At 45.7% G+C, this 20,399-nt stretch overlaps 1 protein-coding gene across 1 annotated transcript; it reads right to left on the bottom strand.

The window, feature by feature from the left end:
- Positions 1 to 14,707: 14,707 nt before the first annotated feature.
- On the bottom strand, positions 14,708 to 17,030 carry LOC125548148 (GDSL esterase/lipase At5g45910-like). The gene is made up of 5 exons (XM_048711824.1): positions 16,699 to 17,030; positions 16,346 to 16,567; positions 16,107 to 16,255; positions 15,737 to 16,010; positions 14,708 to 15,075 (listed from the first exon to the last, which is right to left on the bottom strand). Exons 1-5 carry the CDS (start codon positions 16,934 to 16,936, stop codon positions 14,858 to 14,860), a joined length of 1,101 nt encoding a protein of 366 aa, XP_048567781.1. The 5' UTR covers positions 16,937 to 17,030; the 3' UTR covers positions 14,708 to 14,857.
- Positions 17,031 to 20,399: the final 3,369 nt, after the last annotated feature.

The following is a 20,399-nucleotide window of genomic DNA, read 5'->3' as shown; positions in this document are numbered from 1 at the left end:
CGTAGTCAACTCCTTGAACTTGTCGGAAAACATCTTAACGACAAGTCGAGCTTTCTTAATGGTGATACTTACCATCATTGTCCGTCTTCCTTTTAAAATCCATATGTACCTAACAGCCTTACGACCATCAAGTAGTTCTTCCAAAGTCTACACTTTGTTTTCATACATGGATCCTATCTCGGATTTTATGGCCTCGAGCCATTTATCGGAATCCGGGCCCACCATCGCTTCTCCATGGCTCATAGGTTCATTGTTGTCTAGCAACATGACTTCCAAGATAGGATCACGTACCACTCTGAAGTAGTACGCATCCTTGTCATCCCACGAGGTTTGGTAGTGACTTCATCTGAAGTTTCATGATCACTATCATAAGCTTCCACTTCAATTGGTGTAGGTGCCACAGGAACAACTTCCTGTGCCCTGCCACACACTAGTTGAAGAGACGGTTCAATAACCTCATCAAGTCTCCACCATCCTCCCACTCAATTCTTTCGAGAGAAACTTTTCCTCGAGAAAGGACCCGATTCTAGAAACAATCCCTTATTGCTTTTGGTTCTGAGACAGGAGGTATACCCAACTGTTTTGGGTGTCCTATGAATATGCATTTATCCGCTTTGGGTTCGAGCTTATCAGCCTGAAACTTTTTCGCACAAGCGTCGCAGCCCCAAACTTTTAAGAAATGACAGCTTAGGTTTCTCTAAACCATAGTTCATACGGTGTCATCTCATCGGAATTACATGGTGCCCTAATTAAAGTGAATGTGGTTGTCTCTAATGCCTAACCCATAAACTATTGTGGTAATTCGATAAGAGACATCATGGTATGCATCATATCCAATGGGGTGCAGTTATGATGTTCGGACACACCATCACACTACGGTGTTCCAGGCTGTATTAGTTGTGAAACAATTTCCACAATGTCTTAATTTTGTGCCAAACTCGTAATTCAGATATTCATCTCTATGATCATATCATAGATCTTTTATCCTCTTGTCACGACGATCTTTCAACTTCACCCTGAAATTACTTGAACCTTTCAATAATTCAGACTCGTGATTCATCTACTCAAATCATCTGTGAAGTAAGAACATAACGATATCCACTACACGCCTCAGCACTCATTGGACTGCACACATCAAAATGTATTACTTCAAACAAGTTGCTTTCTAGTTCCATTTTACTGAAAACGAGGCTTTCAGTCATCTTGCCCATGTGGTATGATTTGCATGTCTCAAGTGATTCAAAATCAAGTGAGTCCAAACGATCCATCTGTATAGAGTTTCTTCATGCATATCTACCAACAAACATGGTTCGCATGTCTCAATCCTTTCAAAAATGAGTGAGTCCAAAGATCCATCAACATGGAGCTTCTTCATGCGTTTTATACCGATATGAATTAAGTGGCAGTGCCACAAGTAGGTGGTACTATCATTACTATCTTATATCTTTTGGCATGAACATGTGTATCACTATGATCGAGATTCAATGAACCATTCATTTTAGGTGCAAGACCATTGAAGGTATTATTCAAATAAACGGAGTAACCGTTATTCTCCTTAAATGAATAACCGTATTGCGCAAGACATAATCCAATCATGTCTATGCTCAACGCAAACACCAATCTCGATGGTAGAGGGAGCGTGCGATGCTTGATCATATCAACATTGGAAACACTTCCAACACATATCGTCAGCTCACCTTTAGCTAGTCTCCGTTTATTCCGTAGCTTTTATTTCGAGTTACTAACACTTAGCAACCGAACCGGTATCTAATACCCTGGTGCTACTAGGAGTACTAGTAAAGTACACATCAACACAATGTATATCCAATATACTTCTATCGACCTTGCCAGCCTTCTCATCTACCAAGTATCTAGGGTAATTCTGCTCCAGTGGCTGTTCTCCTTATTACAGAAGTACTTAGTCTCGGGTTTGGGTTCAACCTTGGGTTTCTTCACTAGAGCAGCAGCTGAATTGCTGTTTCATGAAGTATCCCTTCGTGCCCTTGCCCTTCTTGAAACTAGTGGTTTCACCAACCATCAACAATTGATGCTCCTTCTTGATTTCTACTTTTGTGGTGTCAAACATCGCGAATATCTCAAGGATCATCATATATGTCCCTGATATATTATAGTTCATCACGAAGCTCTAGCAGCTTGGTGGTAATGACTTTGGAGAAACATCACTTTCTCATCTGGAAGATCAACTCCCACTCGATTCAAATGATTGTTGTACTCATACAATCTGAGCACAACACTACACCACGACACTGCATCCCCAACAACCAGATTTGTTGGGAATACAGGTTCTGCCAACAGACAGTCGGTCGGGAAAGACTATTGCCGACCGACCTTGTTTGTTGGGGAAACCCCAGACGGGAAAACACTTTCCCAACCGACATAGATTTCTCGACCGACTTCTTGTTGGTGATGGGGTATCTTTCCCGACCAACATTCTGTTGGGCCTTCCCTAGGCCTTTCCCGACCAACAATTTGCTGGGGCTACCATGGGCCTTCCCCTACCGACTATCAGACAAGGATTTCTTTCCCAACCAACAATCTGTTGGGATGCCATGGGCCTTTCCCAACCGACTATCTCACAACGTATTCTTTCCCGACCAACATTACGTTGGGCCTAGCATTAGCTTTTCCGACCGATTGTTAGACTGTTTTTTCTGTTGACCATCATCCATTAGCCCTCCCATAGGTGGACTTCGAATTACCAACAGAATATACAACAAGTTACAGTGCATGTCATCCAAAAATATTGAACCAGATGCAAACAATAACAACATACATTTCATTAATTTTCACATATAAATACATCATATGTTAGTAACTAATGACCATCCAAGTTTCCTATAAACTAATGAAACTAATTAAGCGGAGTAAACATTATTGTTCATTGCCTAAGAGCAAAAATTCCTCACATTATTTTCTAGAATTTGTCTTAAGAGGCACATCATCTGCCTTGGCTCCTTATAGTGGGCAACTAAATACACATCCTCACAGCCTTCAACCAAGATCCTTGTGTCCTTCTAGTACTTGACATCAAAGCCTTCCTTCTAAATATCATTGGAGAACATCCTCCAGTTTGAAAATCTGCAAGTCAAAATCCCTGGTTAATATTTCCGCACAATAAGTGGACAACGTGATATTTTCTTGAAGCTGCCTTCAGTATCATTTCATACCAAAGCAACTAAAGAGAATTCATTATCACTTATGGGGAAATGGGTAGCTTTAGCTTCCCTCTTTTGTGTTTCCTGTAACTTATTTTGCTATATCCTAGGATACTTGAAAGGAGTAACAAATCTAGCAGAGAAAGCATTTGCTAAATGAAAGGACAATTCTCTTCAGGACATGGGGATACCGCTCTTCAGGCCATTCCTACATAAATGAGAGGAGTAAGAAATTAGATGATTAATAATAGGTAGCAACAAAAGCATTTCCTAAGCAACGAATTTACCCATGGGGATAGGTGGATCCTTCAATATTTGCAAATCAGTGACATGCTCAAAGTCCTCTGCTATAGGCAAGTCACTTGCTATCACAAACAACAATTTAATATCTCCTTCAAACGTTACTTCACCAACAAACCGAGGCTCCAAATCCTGGTAAAAGCCATGGTATGATTAGTAATGTGAAAAATAATCTGAAACAAGAAAAAAATGGTTCCGTAATCAGAAGACAGAAAATTACTTTCACAGACCATCATAATACACCACAAAAAAATTAGCCTGACAAAATCAGTTCGCCTTGACACTGTTAGAAAATGCAGCAGAAAGAAATTCTTATAAAAGATTCACCTCTTGAATGCAAAGAAACTGACATATTTGAATGTAACTTTGAAGCTGTTTGTGACCTTTGTCCACCATGCTACTACATTTTCCAAATCATTCACTGAAAAACAACAGAAAACAAAACTTTATGCCAAGCCTGCTATCAAAAGAAAAAACATGTGTAACCAGTTCATGAAAGTACTTTTTAGAAAATTACAAAACAATAATGAAGCTTAATTAACTGCTGCACATAAAGAACTTTACTGCTTCAAGGGCTTCTCTATTTCCATGAAGCAAAGCAGCATAGATTTTTTTAAGATATTATTAAACTTATGGCCTAGTTCAAATCTGCACACTGCAGCACATAGAGAGAGGGGGGAGGGGAGGGAGAAGCCAAGTGAGAGATTGAGATCTTACCGATGTCGTTGCCGCCATGGATAGGCACCTGGTCACTGAAAGTTAGTTGGGGGAGATGGGTGTCAAACAACTAAATTTTAATAAAAAACAACCAGAAGAAGTATATCGCTATATAGCTCTGTACATTGACTAGTAACAATCAATGTTGGTCTATCTTCTCTTGTTACTTGGTGATGGTATACACAATATTTTGGTTATTCTCTTCATCTAAACATTGTCTCAGATAATGTATATAGTTCATAGCTTACATGGTTCAATAGAATTGTGAAACTGATTCATGAATATACTTTTTAGAAAACTCAAACCAATAATGATGCAAGTCAACATAAAAGAACTTTACTGCTTCAACCAGAGGGCTAGAAATGAAAGGTAGGCCAGAGTTCTCACAAGAGTTTGTCTATGGCACAGTAGATGCCAGTCAAACCAAAACTAACAAGCAACCCTTCACAATAATGAATTATGACAATCTTTCTTATTCTGCATCTTTGGTTCCTTCACTTCAGGTTCTATCTTCTCCTCCGCAGCTTCTTGAATGTCTTTCCAGGGACGAGCTCTACAACGTCATCGTCATCATCCTGGGCAGCACCAATGCTGGCGCCAGCCTCAGCACCAGACATCTACTTCTGGAACTACTCAGCAAGCCTCCGCTGGAACTTCTCAGAGAACAAATTAGCAATTACATTGCACAATGTCTAGCCTCTCTAGGTTCCCAATTTTTCAAAACCAGAACAACACTCAAGAGTGTAACCTATGGTGACAAGCAGTGGTGGAGCTTCAAAGAAATTTCAGAAGGGGGAGGGGGAAAGCTACAAAATGATATGATTTTGTTTTTGGAATATCAAAGTACGACCACACGTTAGAATTGGTAGCATGTTGAGCATATTGATCTTATCTGCTTACAAAATACTCCCTCCATCCGGAAATACTTGTCGGAGAAATGGATGTATCTAGACGTACTTTAGTTCTAGATACATCCATTTTTCTTACAAGTATTTCCGGACGGAGGGAGTACATTTCTAACACCAATTACATATAAAGTCAGTCTAATCGTGTGCCATTTTCCCAAAGTACCATCATAGTTAACATGCATAGTGCATGGCTAAGTTCTGTCCTCCAAGTTATAGCATGTGAATTACTTATGAAAATCCACTAAGCAAATTAATTATGACAACCTAGATCAACAAAATTTGTCATCCATGCTTTATTACTCTGTAAAATATTGAGCAGAAGGTGTACAATAACTAGAACCTAGGAGTCCTTAATATAAATATATAATATATTATATGTTTATATAAATGTTTGTAATAAACAAAGTACATAAAAAATCTATGAATATGTCGGCGAAGGGTGAACACCTAGCTCAATATATGGATTGAAAATACTGGTGGTTAAATTTTCACCAGTGTGCAAAACAGAGCAATAATAGATTCCTCTATAACAAGACATAAATCCAACAGTTTGTTTGCTTGCTGTTACCGCAACATCAGGTCAATATTAGGTCTATGTGCACAATAATTTCAGGTTTCTATAATTTGACCTAATTATGTAGTGACATTTTTATGACTGCCAACAAACATCAAAAACCAACAATATAGATCGTGTTCTACTACAAATGAGCTAGTACCTAGAAAAAATGATCACTTCTAGTTACTTTTGCCAACTTTAGTCCCAATGGATGAAACTATGAGGTCGCCCCGTGCGAACAACGGAGACATGAAACCACCAATGTTACAACTTACAACAAATAGTTTGATTTCATTTGTTCATAACATTCTGATATTTAAAATATCCGGGAAGCAGGGCATAAATAAGATGCTCTTCAGGTTAAAGTACTGCAATCATCATTAGCATCATATAGTTCCGTCAGATTAATAAACATGAAAAGAAACACAAGCATGTGGTCACATCATTATAAACTAAAAGCTTGAGCTCGAAATAAGCAATTGCAAGCATGTGCAGCCTCACTTTTGCAAATAATTTTCTAATCATGCCTTGCTTATATAGTTGCAGAGTAGTGTTTTATTATATGTACTTGCAATTGGGGCTCTTGGGGAACTATCCTGTAGCCTAGATGATTTTCAGGTTGACATATAACCTGATGAAGGAGTGACGCCTCACCTGCATACATGAAGCCATTAATAAACCAATGAATTGCGATTAAGGAACCAACAAAATCTAAGATTTATATCATACCTACATGACCCCAAATTGTAGACATTGGGGCAACAGTTTTTAGAGCCAATGAATCCATATAGCTACCAGATATTTCACACCTATTCAATTCAAAATCCCAGCAGATATGAATCGCATGTCAATGGGGCATGCCGTACAGTCAAGCATCATGGTAGCAAGGCATGGGGCCACAGTTTTCTTCTCAAATCACATAGTAAACGTAGAAATAGCTTCCAAATCCACACATAATATAAACCTGCACATGTGAAAGGAAAAGTTACGGACTTATACTGGAAATTTTCTTCCACCAGTCCATCCAGCAGGTCGATTTCTGGAGATAAAGTCGTTGTCTCACAGGGAAATACCTAACAGCAGAGGTAACAAAAGACATGCCTTTAGAGGGACTATAACCGGCCCACAGTCCTAATCAGATCTGGCAAGGGGCATCTCGGAGCATACCTTCTTGGCCGGCGGCACATAGGGGCGATGGCTGAGCTTGGGCGCAGAAGAAAAGGGCAGCCGTCGGCAGGGTGTGGACGGCAACGGCAGGACCACCTGTGCATATAGGGTGGTGTGGTGAGCGACGGGGGAGGGGGATAAGCAGGATAGAAGAGAGCACCTGGAGGCGGAGGGTGCTCGAGCGCGTAGCAACATGGAGAGAACCTCACGGCGGAGGCTGCTCGAGCCCGTGGCGGCAGTGAGAGCCTCTGCAGGTGGAGGCCGAGCGAGCGCAGCGGAGAGAGAGCTCGAGCCTAGCTGCGGCGGTGTGGAGTTGGCTCAGTGGTGCGCAGGCTGAAGTAAGTGAGGGAGATGGGGAGGGGGTTGCGTCCTCGCCGGCTGGAGAGCACGCAGCCGGCCGCAGAGAGTAGCGTCGGCGGCGGACAAAGAGCTCGAGCATGGCGGCGGCGGATGTAGAAATTGGATGGGGGTTGAGGGATTTGGGGATTTAGGAGCGGAAGGGGAAAAAGAGAGGGAGTTTTCAGTGGGCTGGGCTAATTTTGGCGCTAACTTTTTCTGTTCCCGCGTGCACGACTTCTTGGCCCAATTAGCTGCCAACAGTCGGACGGCATTAATCCCCGACCCATAGTCTGATGGAAGTCCTCGTATTCCCGACCTATGACCTGACATTAAATATATGAGCATTCCCGACCGACCCTCAGTTGCTACGCATATGCATTACCAACCAACAGTCTGATACAACTTTTCCCAACCAACGGTCCGATGGTATTAGAGACTTTTCCCAACAGTCGTTGGTAGGGAAATCTGGTGCGTGGTGTAGTGCAAGCTCAACAATTGAGCTTTTCTCCCTTAGTTTGCAGGCTAAGAAAATCGTCGGAGGTCTTATACCTCTTGACGTGGGCACGAGCCTGAAATCCCAATTTCAGCCCTCGAAACATCCCATATGTTCTGCGATGTTTCAAAAACGTCTTTGGTGCCTCAATTCTAAACCATTTAGCATTACGCACTGAACTATCATGTAGTCATCAAAATGTGTATGTCAGATGTTCGCAACATCCACAGACGACGTTCGAGGTTCAGCACACTGAGCGGTGCATTAAGGACATAAGCCTTCTATGAAGCAATGAGGACAATCCTCAGTTTACGGACCTAGTCCGCATAATTGCTACTACCAACTTTCAACTAAATTTTCTCTAGGAACATATCTAAACAGTGGAACTAAAGCGCGAGCTTCGACATAATTTGCGAAGACCTTTTGACTATGTTTAGGATAATTAAGTTCATCTTATGAACTCCCACTCAGATAGACATCCCTCTAGTCATCTAAGTGATTACATGATCCGAGTCAACTAGGCCGTGTCCGATCATCACGTGAGACGGACTAGTCATCATCGGTGAACATCTTCATGTTGATCGCATCTACCATACGATTCATGCTCGACCTTTCGGTCTCTTGTGTTCCGAGGCCATGTCTGTACATGCTAGGCTCGTCAAGTCAACCTAAGTGTTTCGCATGTGTTACGAGGCCATGTCTGTACATGCTAGTCTCGTCAACACCCGTTGTATTCGAACGTAAGAATCTATCACACCCGATCATCACGTGGTGCTTCGAAACGACGAACTTTCGCAACAGTGCACAGTTAGGGGGAACACTTTCTTGAAATTTTAATGAGGGATCATCTTATTTGCTACCGTCGTTCTAAGCAAATAAGAAGTATAAACATGATAAACATCACATGCAATCAAATAGTGACATGATATGGCCAATATCATATTGCTCCTTTTGATCTCCATCTTCGGGGCTCCATGATCATCATCGTCACCGGCATGACACCATGATCTCCATCATCATGATCTCCATCATCGTGTCTTCATGAAGTTGTCTCGCCAACTATTACTTCTACTACTACAGCTAACGGTTAGCAATAAAGTAAAGTAATTACATGACGTTTATGTTGACACGCAGGTCATAAATAAATACAGACAACTCCTATGGCTCCTGCCGGTTGTCATACTCATCGACATGCAAGTCGTGATTCCTATTACAAGAACATGATCAATCTCATACATCACATATCATTCATCACATTCTTCTTGGCCATATCACATCACATAGCATACCCTGCAAAAACAAGTTAGACGTCCTCTAATTGTTGTTTGCATGTTTTACGTGGCTGCTATGGGTTTCTAGCAAGAACGTTTCTTAACTACGCAAAAACCACAACGTGATATGCCAATTGCTATTTACCCTTCATAAGGACCCTTTTCATCGAATCCGATCCGACTAAAGTGGGAGAGACAGACACCCGCTAGCCACCTTATGCAACTAGTGCATGTCAGTCGGTGGAACCAGTCTCACGTAAGAGTACGTGTAAGGTTGGTCCGGGCCGTTTCATCCCACAATGCCACCGAATCAAGATTGGACTAGTAACGGTAAGCATATTGAACAAAATCAACGCCCACAACTACTTTGTGTTCTACTCGTGCATAGAAACTACGCATAGACCTAGCTCATGATGCCACTGTTGGGGAACGTAGAATAAATTCAACATTTTCCTACGTGTCACCAAGATCTATCTATGGAGTCATCTAGCAATGAGGGAGGAGTGGATCTACATACCCTTGTAGATCGCGCGCGGAAGCGTTCAAGAGAACGGGGTTGATGGAGTCGTACTCGTCGTGATCCAAATCACCGATGATCCTAGCGCCGAACGGACGGCACCTCCGCGTTCAACACACGTACGGAGCAGCGACGTCTCCTCGTTCTTGATCCAGCAAGGGGGGAGGAGAGGTTGATGGAGATCCAGCAGCACGACGGCGTGGTGGTGGAAGTAGCGGGATTCCAACAGGGCTTCGCCAAGCGCTGCGGGAGGAGGGAGATGTGTCATGGGAGGGAGAGGGAGGCGCCAGGGCTTAGGTGTTGCTGCCCTCCCTTCCCCCCACTATATATAGGGCCAAGGGAGAGGGGGGAGGCACAGCCTTGGCCCTTCCTCCAAGGAAGGGTGCGGCCAGGGAGGAGTCCATCCTCCCCAAGGCACCTAGGAGGTGCCTTCCCCCTTTAGGACTCTTCCTTTCCCTTATCTCTTGGCGCATGGGCCTCTTGGGGCTGGTGCCCTTGGCCCATATAGGCCAAGGCGCACACCCCTACAGCCCATGTGCCCCCCCCGGGGCAGGTGGACCCCCTTGGTGGACCCTCGGACCCCTTTCGGCACTCCCGGTACAATACCGATAATGCGCGAAACTTTTCCGGCGACCAAAACAAGACTTCCCATATATAAATCTTTACCTCCGGACCATTCCGGAACTCCTCGTGACGTCCGGGATCTCATCCGGGACTCCGAACAACTTTCGGGTTACCGCATACTAATATCTCTATAACCCTAGCGTCACCGAACCTTAAGTGTGTAGAACCTACGGGTTCGGGAGACATGCAGACATGACCGAGATGACTCTCCGGTCAATAACCATCAGCGGGATCTGGATACCCATGTTGGCTCCCACATGTTTCATGATGATCTCATCGGATGAACCACGATGTCAAGGACTTAATCAATCCCGTATACAATTCCCTTTGTCTAGCGGTACGATACTTGCCCGAGATTCGATCGTCGGTATCCCGATACCTTGTTCAATCTCGTTACCGGCAAGTCTCTTTACTCGTTTCATAACACATCATCCCGTGATCAACTCCTTGATCACATTGTGCACATTATGATGATGTCCTACCGAGTGGGCCCAGACATACCTCTCCGTTTACACAGAGTGACAAATCCCAGTCTCGATTCGTGCCAACCCAACAGACACTTTCGGAGATACCTGTAGTGTACCTTTATAGCCACCCAGTTACGTTGTGACGTTTGGCACACCCAAAGCACTCCTACGGTATCCGGGAGTTGCACAATCTCATGGTCTAAGGAAATGATACTTGACATTAGAAAAGCTTTAGCATACGAACTACATGATCTTGTGCTAGGCTTAGGATTGGGTCTTTGTCCATCACATCATTCTCCTAATGATGTGATCCCTTATCAATGACATCCAATGTCCATGGTCAGGAAACCGTAACCATCTATTGATCAACGAGCTAGTCAACTAGAGGCTTACTAGGGACATGGTGTTGTCTATGTATCCACACATGTCTCTGAGTTTCCTATCAATACAATTCTAGCATGGATAATAAATGATTATCTTGAACAAGGAAATATAATAATAACTAATTTATTATTGCCTCTAGGGCATATTTCCAACACATATGCCGTGTATGCTTGGAAGGGGGTAGCGCCAGGACGGGGACCCAGGACACCAGGAGCGCGCCAACGGGGCTGCCATGGTGCGGTGGGAGGCTGCTGCCATGGTGGTGGTGAGGACTGCTGCTGTTGTTGGCCGGCCCGAGTTGGGAGACCAGTCCAAGGATTGAACATCCAAGGATTGTTGTTGTCGCGTCCTCGACCACGGCCACCGCCACGTCCACGACGGCCGCCGTAGCCACCGCCACGGCCAGTGTTGGAGGAGGGCATGGTGGCGGTGTTGGAGTTGGAGCCACGGTCAGCGGGCGGTGGAGGTGGTGATGCCGATGCGCCGCCATGAGGGAGGATGCTGTTGCCACATGCTTCGCGTCGGTCTTCTTCTGGGTTTCCTCGAGAACGAGTGTTGAACAAGTCTGCAGGAAGGAGGGGAACGGGACCTGATATGGCAGGAAAGAGCGAAGATGGTTGTACTGCTCGTTGAGGCTGCGAAGCACCATCAGGATGAGCGTCTCGTCGGAAACTGTCTCACCAACATCGCCCAGAGCGTCGGCGAGAGACTTGAGCTTGGCGCAGTAGTCGTGGACGGACATGTCACCTTGAGGTGTGTTGCGAAATTCCGCGTCCAGAGCAAGGGCACGGCTTTTCTTGTTGTCGTGGAAGAGGTTGGCGATGGAGTCCCAGATCTGCCGCGCCGTAGACCCAGGTGCCATGATGATGCCGAAGAGCTCGGGGGAGATCGAGCCGTAGATCCAGGAAAGGACAGTGAAGTTGTCACGTGCCCAATCAGAGGTGGGCGAAGTGTCGGATGGTGTGGCTGCGCCGTCGCCGGTGACATGGTGGGTGAGGCCATAGCGACCGAGGGCAACGAGAACCAGCTCGCGCCACTTGATGTAGTTGGATTCATGGAGGTCTAGGGTTATGGCGACATTAGGTTTGAGGGAGGCGACATATGAGGAGTGGTTTGGGGTGGTGGCTGGGGCTTTGCCTGACTCGGCGAGGCGCCGGTCAAGCTCTTCTTGGCGAGTTCGGAGAAGGGACTCGCATTCCTTGAGCTCGGCTTCGAGTTTCTGGAGTTCGGCGGCTGAAGCCATGGGAAGGGATCGAGAGTTGGATCAGGGAGGCTAGGGTTTAGGGAGATCGTGGCCTGGTGTCTGAGACCATGTAAATAATGATCTGGGGTGCTAAACCGCACGCCCCAGCCTCCATATATATATACAGCATATGAGTTACAATTAGGGTACAACAGGTATTGCTTGGGGTGTACTCCAAGTCGTCTGGTCTACCGCCGTGTCCTTCTCCAACAGAAAACAATTACCTTCCCTTGGTTGTGAGTTGAGGTGCAATTCAACTAGGGGAAAACATAACTACCATTCCAGTTGTGAGTCAAGCTTGGACTTGCAACTGGGACGAAAAAACTACGGGGCCCTAGTTGTGAGTCAAAGGTGGACCTGCAACTAGGACGAAAACAACTATGAGCCCAATTGCGAGTCGATGGTGGGTTTGCAAATGAGACAAGAACAACTACGGCCCCCCAGTTGCCAGTCGGAGGTGGGTGTGCAATTAGGACAAAACAGAACTACTTTCCTAGTTGCAAGTCGAGGATAGACTTGTAATTGGGAAGCAAAACTATGGGGCTAGTTGCGACTCTAACATAGGCATGGAACTAGGATAAAACCAAAAAACTACGGGGCACCAAGTGTGAGTCAAAGGTGGACTTTCAACCATGATGAAACACAATATAATCCAGTTGCGAGTCAAAGTGTGGGCTTGCAACTAGGTCAACTACAAATTGCGAACGTAGTTGCAAGACGAGGGTGATTGTTGATCCTTCTTGACTGTTAGTACAAATGAAGCCGCAACTGGGCTGGTCCTGCGAGATGATAGAGAAATTTATGTTAAAGAGGCCAGGCTATCTGCTATATGGTCAAACGGGCGCGACTATTTCTCGCGTTATGCGAGAGGAGCAACCGAGTCGCTGAAGGGAACCGCTAGTTGGGCCGGCCCACGCCCGCGGAAACTCCAACCTGTTTTTTTGTTTTCGTTTGTTTCTTTCTTTTTTATATACTTGAAAATATTCCGAATACACACACACACATACGCGCGCACACGCACACACATGTGATTCAAGCTACATATGATACCCATACCCTCATGTGTTTAATTTCTAGTTTTCTAGCATGCTTTTCTTTAAACCTAGTTTTCGACCATGCTAAAAAGACACACCTCCTAATATGTAGGGAGCTCAAATTTTAGGGCTAGGCTTACTATCCCGGAACCTGAGGTTGTCGCGGTGAAGCGGAAGCCAGGGGACAAGTTCCTTATCCCGGGCATCCGCGCGCTCTGGGACGTCATCACCCCAAGAGACGTGTGCGCCTTCATCAAGAGAAGATTGAGTGTGCCACAGATCATCATACCATGGGACAAGAAGCCAACGAACAGCAACGGTCCTCCCTGTGCGGAGGCACTTGTCAATGAGTTGGCCGCACACCCGTTCAGTATATTACAGAAAACACTCTTCAAAAAACATTTAAAATATGTTAAACAAGGAATATAAAAATGTTGAAAAGTATTTGGAAAATGTTAAACAAGTATTTGCGAAAACTATTGAACAAGTATTTGGAAAAACATGTATATAAAAATGTTGAACACGTATTTAAAAAGTTGAAAAGTATTTAAAAAATGTTGAACAACTATTTTAAAAAAAAATTGAAAAATGTTCATCATGTATGTAAAAATATTGAATAAGTATTTGAAAAATGTTGAACAAGTATTTTTTTTTTTGATTTTTTTGAAAACATGTTGATCATGTATAAGTATAAAAATGTTGAATAAATATTTTAAAAATATTAGAAAAGTATTTGAAAAAATGAAGAAGGAAACAGAAAACCTTCAAAATGTGGACAATTAAAAACCGAATGAACAAAGAAAACTAAAAGAGAAACAAAATAAAACAAAGAAAAAAGAAAATGGAAAAGTAAACCTGAAAAAATGCAAAAGGAAATGAAAAAATGGAGAATAAAAAAAAATGAAAAAATAAATGAAAACGAAGAAAAAAAACCTGACTCAAATGGGGTCAAGTAGGGTCCGCCCCTTCACATACAAAGGTTCCGACTTGGACGGGGTGGCTAGCAGCGTGGGTGAACTCCGTGTAGACCAGGGATTGATCCTAGTAGGCTTTGTTGTTTGGGCTTACTTAAGCATGATTAAAAACTTTGCTGATATTATAAAATTGAGGCCCATGTTGTACATTCTTTTTCAGAGAGAGGCCCAATGCCGATCTTTTTAGTGGGCTCATGGCCCATGTGTAGTTGATTTTGTGCTAAATCAATCAATGTATGTACTCTTGCACTTACTCTTTGGAATCTCAAGCTTCTAGTTTTGAAGCCCATATCATAGCTAGGTCAGGTGTCTCTCTTCCTTTAGGGAGGCATATTTGGTTGGGATTGCCGCATGATCCCATTTGGTAGTAGGATTTCTCATCACCTTCTATCGGTTTGACCATCTGGGCTTCATTTGTAAAGTGTGGCGTAAGTCTGTTTCGCGAGGTTGCGATGCAGAAGGTGTTAACCGTGATATATACTTATCACGGCGTAAATGAAATCCAATTATGAAGTTGCAAGCTCGATGTTATATCATAACGGTTTAATTTTGCATCTGGAGTGCACTGTGCACATATATTAAACTTGGGTCTCCATCAGAAACATCATTGATCGGCAGCATCCCCTTGAATTATTGGTTCATTACAGTGCACATTACTGTTAGCCAATATGTGTAGCCATCGGTAGCTCAATGAAGAATAGCGGGCACACAGTAGGGCCCTGTGAGCCACCCATACGCGATCGAACGGTAGGCATGCTCAGTCAAGTGGATGCCGTCCCAGTTCAAATAGTTCTGAGGGTCCTTGCAGGCGCTTGAGCCGGACATGCCACACCTCGCCTTATTATTGTAGTTGTATGACCCTTGGCCGCTCGCGCCGCAACAAACAGTCAGGCCGTAATCCAGTCCTGAAGAACATTGTGTAATGAGAATCATAAATACCACCGGTTAAAAAGAATAGCAATCTAATTCAGAAATGCATTTTTAAAATTAGAAGTAACTTTGGAAAAAAAACATCAGACCGTGAGAGTACTAAGACACGCCATTGATCCTCTTGTTGGGTTATTATGGGCTAGTCGTGAAGAAGAAGGAGAGCGTTACAACAACAACAACAACAACAAAACAGTTGCCGACGCATAGGAGAATTTTGCTTCAGATAACCTTGGGCCGACAAATCTGGATAACCCTTTTCTCCTCGCAAGACTTTTTTTCTGGATAAAATCTGAAACCGTCACTGGAGCCGCTTGCAGCAATGCTGAGCGCACAGAGGAAAAAAAGTCGAGCGGGTGTGCAACCAGACAAGCTGCAGATACACACGTACAGTTGGCCATATCCATCCCGTGGGCAGCGCCCCGGCTGGCAAAAAGCCGGACACCTGATGACAAAGCCGTGGGCTTGTGTGCGTGTCGATCCACTCGCAGGAAGCGCGCGGTGCTGAACTTGTTGATGTTAATTGATGTTACTAATTAGAGATGCTTGCTAACACGAAAAACACATATGCTAATCAACCCGAAGAGGCACACGGAGAAGCGCGCGATGGCGTGATCGAGCATGCATGCACGTACGTACCGAAGCTCCGGGGAGAGCGGACCATCTCGGCGACCTGGGTGTAGAAGTCGCCGTACATGAGCCTGACGCCGGCGTACTTGCTCCGGAGCCTGCCGATCCCCTGCCTGAGCAGCCGGTTGTGGTAGCCGGACAGGTCGTTGAAGCGCCTGAGGCAGCCGTCCCCATCGTAGTCGCTCTGGTTGGAGCTCCCGTACAGGGTCAGGTAGAGCGGGAAGCACCCGATCGGCAGCACGCCCGGCACCACCACGTCCACCGCGCCCAGCCCGATCAGCGTCTAGGATCGATCATGTGGAGGGTCACTCATGTAGATGTGTGGTTGCTCTAATCTTTTCAGGATGGATGCACACAAGATGTGTACGTACGTACGTACCTCTACGCCGCTTGTGACCTTGTTGATGATGTGTGGCACGTAGGTGTAGACCTCGTCCAGGCTCTTGCCGCCGAAGATCGCCGCGTTGTAGTCGTTGCCCCCGAACTCGCCCAAGATGAACAGGGACTTGCTCAGGTGGCTCCTGCAATCTACAGGCACATGGACGCGTGGCATTTAGGCACATTCATTCTTCACAAAATTCAGTCGAAGGCGTGAAGCATATATATACATATACTCACCGCCGGCGCCGCCGCAGATGGAAGGCATGAGCTGCAGGAACCACTGGATTTGCGTGTCCAGAGGCCCGTTGTTCCAGATGCTGCTGCCCAGGCCGTGAGACTGGAAGAAGTCCAGGTTCATGGCGGTGGCGCCGATGATGGCCATGTTCGCGCCTTTCCTGAAGTCGGTGCCGTTCGTCTTGGACTTGGACGGCGGAAGAAGTGGCAGACGGAAGAACTGAGCTGCACGCGCAGTACCAATAATGGTCAGAAGCCACAACCATGACCTACGAGGCATGCCGATGCCTGTATTTCGAGTGAGATGCATGGTGGCGCGCAAGATGAAGTCGAACAAAAAGATCGAACGGATATACCGAGGAAGTCGACGACGACGCGGCCGTCGGAGCAGCGTCCTGTCGGGCGGCCGAAGTAGCTGGTCCCGTACGGCGGCTGGCCCATGGTGAGCCACGACGGGCAGCCGCCCGTGCAGAGGTTGCCGGTGTCGGAGATGGAGTCGCCGAAGTTGTATATCGCATCGTAGCTCTGCCACGACGTCCCGCAGCGGGAGACGCTCAAGAGGAAGAGGATGAACACCACTGCCTTGGTCAACATTGCTAAGCTACAAGATATGGTAAGAACGTTTGCAACTTTATGCTCGTTAGATCCTCGGGCCTTTCTAGAGTTCTTTTTTTCTCTTGATAACCGGGCCTTTCTAGAATTGAAGATGAGGCAGTGGCAACAAGCCTTGCAAGGGTTTATAGGCTCCTGAGTGCGTCACTGCGGACTTGCAAGTGTACCTACGTGTCGCCGACTCGACATTAGTCGGTTCACCTACAAATGTATACAGGCGTGCGATAATGAGAAGGGAAACGTTTCACGACGGGGCACCGGCCCAAGCTTCGGCCGGTCGCGTCCACGCGCAAACGTACCGAGCGACTCACCTAGCGACACGTAGGATGGAGGGCCCGACCATGTGCGTCTTCTCCCTCCTGTTTCTCTTCTTCCTGTCGCTTGTCTCTCTCTCCCTGCTGCCATGGTCAACCTTCACCGGCCGGAGGCCTCCTAGGGCGCCGCCGCCATGGGAATCAGCTGATCCGGCTGCCCTCGGCCAGATCTGCTCGGATCCACGCCATCGGAGCTCTGCCTGCCCTCGTCGGACCCGACCACGTCTGAGCTGCAACCCACCACGCGCGGAGCTGCAACCCACCACGCGCGGAGCTGCAACCGTTGACCCTTTTTCCTCCCGGAACGGCACCGCGGCGACGATGGCCATGGGCAGGCGTGGGAGCTCGGCGGAGCACCAGCAAGTAGCTGTGAAAATGGTTGTAGCAAATTCCAACGCCGTTTGTAGCAAAACCAACTATAGTTGCAGCAAAACGACGTCATAGTCATCGCGGGATTCACAGCTAAGACAATTAGTTTGAAGCTTTTTTCAATGCTGGTTGTAGCTTTTGTAACCGCTGGTTGTAGCTTTTTGTTTGTCGCCCATGGCTTACGGCTCCACGGTTGAAGCTTTTTTCATCGTCGGATAAAGCTTTTTTCATCGTCGGTTGTAGCTTTTCTTTGGTCGTTCATAGTTTTCCGTCGTATGAGTTGAAACTTTTTTCATATCTGGTTGAAGCTTTTTTCGTCAGCTTTTGTAGCTTTTTCCATCGCCGGCTGCAGCACTGGGCATCCATAGCTCCAGTCGTATACTGGTTGAAGCTTTTTCCGTAGCCGGTTGAAGCTTTTTCTATCGCTAGTTGTATTTTTTTGGTCGTTGGTTGTAGCACTGGGCATCTTCCCCGGTGCTCGATTTTTTGTTTGCAAGATGCACACCGGGGATGAGCTGCGGCGAGCATGCCAGCGAGCTTCAGTCGTTGCAACCGGAGCTACAACGGTCTCAACAAGAGCTTCAACTGGCATGGTGCGGCTGTTGCACGGGGCAAAGCAACAACGGCGAGCGGCTAGCAGTTACGCTGTTGCTGCAGCAGCGACGACGAGCGGCTACGGCGACCGGCGGCGAGCGCGGAGACGAGCATAGAGACGAGGACGACCGGGGGCGGGGGGAGGGGAGGAGGGAGGGGCTGTGCAACGCATGAAGCGGCGGGGAAAGTAGGAGGCGCGGCGCTGTGGTGCGAGGTAGAAGATGATAGGGTGCATCGTTTTGTTCAGCTAGATCCAACGGCCCACTCGCTCAGATCCAACGGCCGCGGTGCGATCGGCCCAACAATTGGGCCGGCGCACCGGCGCAGATCGTTGCCCTAATGAGAAAGGGCCTCCTACTTTTGGAATTTTTCCATTAAAAAGAGTTTTTTTATGGTAGTACATGTACCATCGATCAAATTTAAGATGTAATATTAAGTTGATCTAGTGGTCAATATTGTTTAGCTCGGAGTTTTATTCGAGGATAGATTGGTAATTTGGCGGCTGCTAGGCATCAGTTGGCTGATTTGTAGTCATAAAATGGAAGTTGCAACTTTTTTTTAAACATCAAGACTTTATTCCTCAAATAATAGACAGATCGTTTACAATAGCATCAGAAATAAAGTTCGGGATATTAGATTCCAAAAAGAAGAACTTCTATTGCTAAAAGAGTTGCTAGCTAAGATATGAGCACCCTCATTAGCTTCACGAAGACAGTGTGAGTATGCTGTATTGACAAAACACTAGTACAAAAAGGGCCTAATGTGAAGCACATTAGTCCTGGTTTGTAACTGAACCGGCACTAATGTGACCATTAGTGCCAGTTCGAACGGCTATGCATTAGTGCCAGTTTGTGTTGAACATTTAGTACCGGTTCGTGTCACGAACCGGTATTAAAGGGGTGGTGGCAGGCTGGGGCCTCACGAGCCCCTTTAGTGCCGGTTTGTGACATAAACCGGGACTAAAGGTCTAACCTATAGTCCAGGTTTATGTCACAAACCGGCACTAAAGGGGTCTTAACCTATAGTCCCGGTTGGAGACACAAACCGGCACTGTAGGGCAATTTTCAAACTCTACCCCCTGTATCGTCATTTTCAGTTAAAAAAACAAAATAAAATGATAAAAAATTCAAAAATTAAAATCCTATGAGATGTAGTTATGTTACTACATCTACTAGTTAGGAAAATTTAAAATCTTAAATTTGAACATGTTTTGCAAAAAAGTGTGATGAAAAAGTACAGACTCCACTGTACGCGATTCCACCACAAATCTGGGTTCTGCAAGGATTCTACAAGGTATACATCGTGGCTATGTTTGATCTCGTATACGAATCTGGGTTCTGCAAGGATTCCACCACAAAAATGTTATCACACTCCACTTGTACTTTGTTCCATATGATCCTGCCGGCCAAATACAGACCATTGCGTATCGCCAACGTTTCAGCTGTGTCAACACTAGAGATATGAGGGAGGTACCATGTGGCTGCTGCTATGTAATTCCCTCGGTTGTCACGTGCAATAGCTCCTGTTGCTCTTGAAAGAGTGTCATACTGGAAAGCTGCATCGACATTAACTTTTATTACATCACTTGTCGGGCGTTTCCACATATGATCCTGCTTCCTCTCTGAAAGATTGCTTGAGTAATAACGGAGGAAATTGGTAGCTAGAACTCTAATTGATATGGCTGCTATATCTGCTGTTTAGATCGATTCCCCTTTCACATGTTGGCGCCTCTGCCACCATAGATACCAGATCACACCAAGTATTAGTTCGGCCATGGGCAAATCATCATAGACGCCCTGCATCCGTCTGAGAATCTCTAAAGTTACTGATCCCGATCGGTCCTGACTAACAACCTCCAGTATAGTGTTGTGAACCCCCAGTTCTGTCCATACTTCCTGCACTCTCCTGCATGTAAACAAGCAATGTTGGATGTCTTCCAACCCAACTGAGCAGAACGGGCACTATGGGGTAACCAGGATATGTCTGTTAGCCAATATTCCATAGCAGGGTAACGATCCATTTAGGGCCTTCCAAGCGAAATGATTAATCAACGGAAAGTTATTACCCCCCCACTGATGACCCACAAGTATAGGGGATCAGAAGGAAATGACAAGTAGTTTCTGATAAGGTATTGTCCGCAAGTGCTGAAATTGTAAGTAGCGGAGTAG

The sequence above is a fragment of the Triticum urartu genome, chromosome 3 (assembly GCF_003073215.2).
Source record: "Triticum urartu cultivar G1812 chromosome 3, Tu2.1, whole genome shotgun sequence".
Classification (NCBI taxonomy): Eukaryota; Viridiplantae; Streptophyta; class Magnoliopsida; order Poales; family Poaceae; genus Triticum; species Triticum urartu.
This window is presented reverse-complemented; position numbering and strand designations above follow the sequence as displayed.